The sequence below is a fragment of the Micromys minutus genome, assembly GCF_963924665.1.
Source record: "Micromys minutus genome assembly, chromosome: 1".
NCBI lineage: Eukaryota > Metazoa > Chordata > Mammalia > Rodentia > Muridae > Micromys > Micromys minutus.
Window position 1 is genome coordinate 193,385,984 of NC_137969.1, and position 4,742 is coordinate 193,390,725.

At 42.6% G+C, this 4,742-nt stretch overlaps 1 protein-coding gene across 1 annotated transcript; it reads left to right on the top strand.

Moving 5' to 3' along the window:
• Positions 1-1,546: 1,546 nt before the first annotated feature.
• Positions 1,547-2,838, top strand: LOC308433059 (transcription factor Dp-1-like; the record flags this gene model as incomplete). The annotated part of the gene is made up of 1 exon (XM_080932919.1): positions 1,547-2,838. Exon 1 carries the CDS (start codon positions 1,606-1,608, stop codon positions 2,836-2,838), a length of 1,233 nt encoding a protein of 410 aa, XP_080789045.1. The 5' UTR covers positions 1,547-1,605.
• Positions 2,839-4,742: the final 1,904 nt, after the last annotated feature.

Consider the following 4,742-nt stretch of genomic DNA (forward strand, 5'->3'; position numbering starts at 1 on the left):
AATGGAAATAGAAATAATAAATAAAACACAAAAAGAGACAACCGTAGAGATGTAAAACCTAAAAAAGAAATCAGGAGTCACAGATGCAAGAATCTCCAACAGGCTACAAGAGATGGAAGAGAGAATCTAAAGACTGAAAACAACATTGAAAATATAGACAAAACATTCAGAGAAGATGCAAAAACCAAAAAGTTCCTAACCCAAAATGTTCAGGAGATCCAGAAAACAATGAGAAGATCAAACCTAAGGATAATAGGATTAGAAGAGGGCGAAGAATATCAAGTAAGTGGCACAGGAAATATCTTCAAGAATATCATAGAAGAAAACTTTTCTACCCTTAAGAATGAGATGACCATGCGCATAAAAGAAGCCTACAGAATTCCAAATTGATTGTACCAAAAAAAAAAAAAATTCTGCCTGATATATAATAATCAAAATGCTAAGTATTCAAAACAAAAAAAAAATACTAAAAGCAGTAAGGGAAAAAGAACATGTAAAATATAAGGCAGACCAATTAGAATTACACCTGACTTCTCAATAGAGACTATGAAAGCTAGAAGATCCTGTAGAAACATCATAGAGACCCTAATAGAACACAAATATCAGCCCAGGCTACTATACCCATCAAAACTCTCAGGATATATGGAGAGACCAAGATATTCTAGGACAAAACTAAATTTACACAATATCAGACCACAAATCTAGGCCTACAAAGAATAAAAAAAAAAAGAGAAAACCCAACACAAGGAGGGAAACTACATTCTAGAAATAGCAAGAAAATAACTAAGCAAGAAAACCAAAAGAAGAAAGACACACAGACAAAATTCTAACTCTAAAAGCAAGAGTAGCAGGAAACAGCACCCACTATTTCTTAATATCTGTTAACATAAATGGACTGGAATCCCCAATAAAAAAACATAAACTCTCAGACTAGATAAATGAACAGAATCCAGCATTTTGCTGCATACAGGAAAGTCATCTCAGACGCAAAGACAGACACTATCTCAGAGTAAAAGGCTGGGGAAAAAAACCTTCCAAGCAAACGGCCACAAGAGAAAAGCTGGAGTAGCCATTCTTATATTGAATCAAGTAGATTTTCAACCAAACGTTATCAAAAAAGATAAGAAAGGAAACTTTTGACTCATTTGTATGGAGGAATTCTCAATCCTTAATCTATATGCTCTAAATACAAGAGCACCCATATTCATAATAGAAACCCAACCTTAGCTCAAAACATATATTGTGAGGGCAGGGACCGCCAGAGCCAGACCTCCGGGCCGGCGCCCCCGCGCCCCCGTCGTCCACCCCGCGCGCCCCGCTGGCCAGCCAGGTGTGGCTGGGCCCCGCAGGTCCGCGGCCCCGTTCCCGCCCCAGTTCCCGCCCCAGCCCGGTTCCCGCGTCCGGTCGCATCCCGCCTGCCGCCTGGCCTCAGCCCAGAGTCGGCCTCGACGCAGCGTGGCGTGGGCGGCGGGCAGGGGTCCTGGCCACCCTCCGGCTCTGTCCGCTCCAGCGCGCGGAGCTGGTGGCCAGGCCTAGTGACAGATAAGTCCGGTTTCTTCTGTGGAGGGTACGCAGTTAAAGCTTTGATTTCCTGGATCTGGTAACATGGCAAAAGATGGCAGTCTAATTGAAGCCAACGGAGAACTAAAGGTCTTTATAGACCAGAACCTTAGTCCTGGGAAAGGTGTGGTGTTTCTTGTAGCTGTACACCCATCCACAGTGAACACACTTGGAAAGCAGCTTTTGCCAAAAACCTTTGGACAGTCCAATGTCAACATCACACAGCAAGTGGTGATTGGCACGCCTCAGAGACCTGCAGCATCCAACACTATTGTGGTAGGAAGCCCACACACTCCCAACACTCACTTTGTGTCCCAGAACCAGACGTCTGACTCCTCACCTTGGTCTGCTGGGAAGCGAAACAGGAAAGGTGAGAAGAATGGCAAGGGCCTTCGACATTTCTCCATGAAGGTGTGTGAGAAGGTGCAGAGGAAAGGCACCACCTCCTACAATGAGGTGGCTGATGAGCTGGTTGCAGAGTTCAGTGCTGCTGACAACCACATCCTACCAAACGAATCAGCTTATGACCAGAAGAACATCTGGCGGCGTGTCTACGATGCCTTAAATGTGCTAATGGCCATGAACATCATCCCCAAGGAGAAGAAGGAGATCAAATGGATTGGCCTGCCCACCAACTCAGCTCAGGAGTGCCAGAACTTAGAGGTAGAGAGGCAGCGAAGGCTGGAGAGGATCAAACAGAAGCAGTCACAGCTCCAGGAGCTCATCCTGCAGCAAATTGCCTTCAAGAACTTGGTGCAGAGAAATCGCCAAGCTGAGCAGCAGGCCCGCAGGCCACCGCCTCCCAACTCTGTCATCCACTTGCCCTTCATCATTGTCAACACCAGCAGGAAGACAGTCATTGACTGCAGCATCTCCAATGACAAATTTGAGTATCTGTTTAACTTTGACAACACGTTTGAAATCCACGATGATATCGAGGTGCTCAAGCGCATGGGGATGGCATGTGGGCTGGGCTCGGGGAACTGCTCTGCTGAAGACCTCAAGGTGGCAAGGAGTTTGGTACCAAAAGCTCTAGAACCATATGTGACAGAAATGGCTCAGGGATCCATTGGCGGAGTATTCGTCACGACAACAGGTTTTACATCCAATGGCACAAGGCTTTCTGCCAGTGATTTGAGCAATGGTGCAGATGGGATGCTGGCCATAAGTTCCAATGGATCTCAGTACAGCGGCTCCAGGGTCGAGACCCCTGTGTCCTACGTTGGGGAGGATGACGACGACGATGACGACTTTAATGAGAACGACGAGGAGGATTGATTGATTACCCAACCTGTAGATCCCGCTCCCTCCAACTCAGATTCAGGAAAAACATGTATAGAGAAAAGAAACTTTTAAAGTGGGGTTTTCTGTTCTTTTTGGCCTACTCCCAAGAAGATACCCGCGAGTTGTGAAGTTAGATATGCAGCTCCAAGTAAGGAGTGTGCTCACAGTTTGAGCCGAGCTGCGGATGTGTTGTGGAGCCAGCGAGCTAAAGCAGAGCCTGTGTCTGCTTTTTAGGATTTTATGGTTTTTCTCTCTCTTTTTTTTTCCTTTCTTTTTTAAGTTTGAAGCTTGTTTTGCCCCTCAACAGTTGTTGCTGGATTTGCTGAGGAGACTGCACCCAAACTGGTGACAATGACAAAGTGCTGGCCTGCCTCTACTGTCTAGCACCCAGGTGGTGGACAGCCAGGCTGTAGGATGAATTTTTCCACTTGTTAAATCATGCGGTGTCCAAAGAACCAAGCCAATAGCAAAGCTCTACTCGTTAAACATGAAGCGCCATATGTCTTAGAACTATTTTTCCTTAAATTATAATGACTGTTGTGATTCCATCAAGTCTGTACATCTTTTCTCTATTGAAGCAACAAATTCCGAAGTAGTTTTTCTTGTTTGTTTGTTTTGTTTTTGTTTGGAAGAAGTTTACTGCCACGCTGGTGCAGCTATGGGAATTGTCTAGAAAGTTTGCTTATGGTAAATTTGCCTGATTTCTTACAGGCTATGTTTGGAAACTTTTTATTATATAGTTGTTTACATACTTATAAGTCTATCATTTAAAGACGTGTCCTGAAACAAATGTTGTATTTGTTTCATAAGCATCTTCCTGTAATCTATTATAAAGTTGAAATTAAACATAGAGAATGTTTTAACAGTTTTTTAACTCAAAATTTGTCAATCATTTTTAATAGTTCTTTTTTTATAAAAAGAAAAAGGAATTTAAGGACAGGCAATAGTCTCTTAAAATTTATTCACAAGAACCCGTTAACTGCACAGTTGCCCTTAGCTGCCTGTTCTAAAATGATGGTCTTTTTATTGAAACACAAATAAACTTTTCTGTAATATTTTATGGAATATAAAGAGACTTTAATTGTTTGACTTGTTTAACTAAGCACTGTTAGTTTTTATTAATAAAATGCGCATGGGCATTTAAAAAAAAACATATATTGCACCACACAATAATAATGGGAGATGTCAACACCCCACTCTCATCAATGGAAAGATCATGGAAGCAGAAGCTGAACAAGAGATATAGCAAAACTAGCAGAGATTATGAACCAACTGATATTAACAGACATCAATAGAGCACTTCATCCTAAAACAAAAGAATATATCTTCTCAGCAACTTATGGCACCTTTTCTACAATTGACAATATAGTCAGTCACAAAAGAAGAAGGGAAAATAAAATGATCATGGGAGCCAGAAGAAGAAAGAAACCTTGATTAGTGTGGGGAGGGGAAGGGTAAAAGGAGTGTGAACATCAGGTTTGGAGGGAGACAAGAAAGATACCAGAGGATCAGGGACTGAATGGAAATATGCAGTTGAGGAATGGAGGGTAGCCAAAACTCTAGAACATTACAGAGAACTGGAATGTGAGAGAATATGAGGACTCAGTGGTAATGACATTAACCAAAATGCTTAAGAGTGAGGAGATGGATTCTCATGACACCACCTCCAGACCTGGCCCTTAGTTGAGGCAAGGGGCCTCCCATCTATCTTTAAATATTTAAACCTAGTTTTGTTTCTATGTAAAGTAAATTCAAGGGCAAAAATAGAGCAAAGTGTGAAAGAACCCAGTGATAGTCCCATCTTGGGATCCAGTTTCTTGCAGGCTCGTCAAACTCTGACACTATTAGTGATGCCATATTGTGTTTGCAGACAGGAGAGTCACATGGATGTCTTCTGA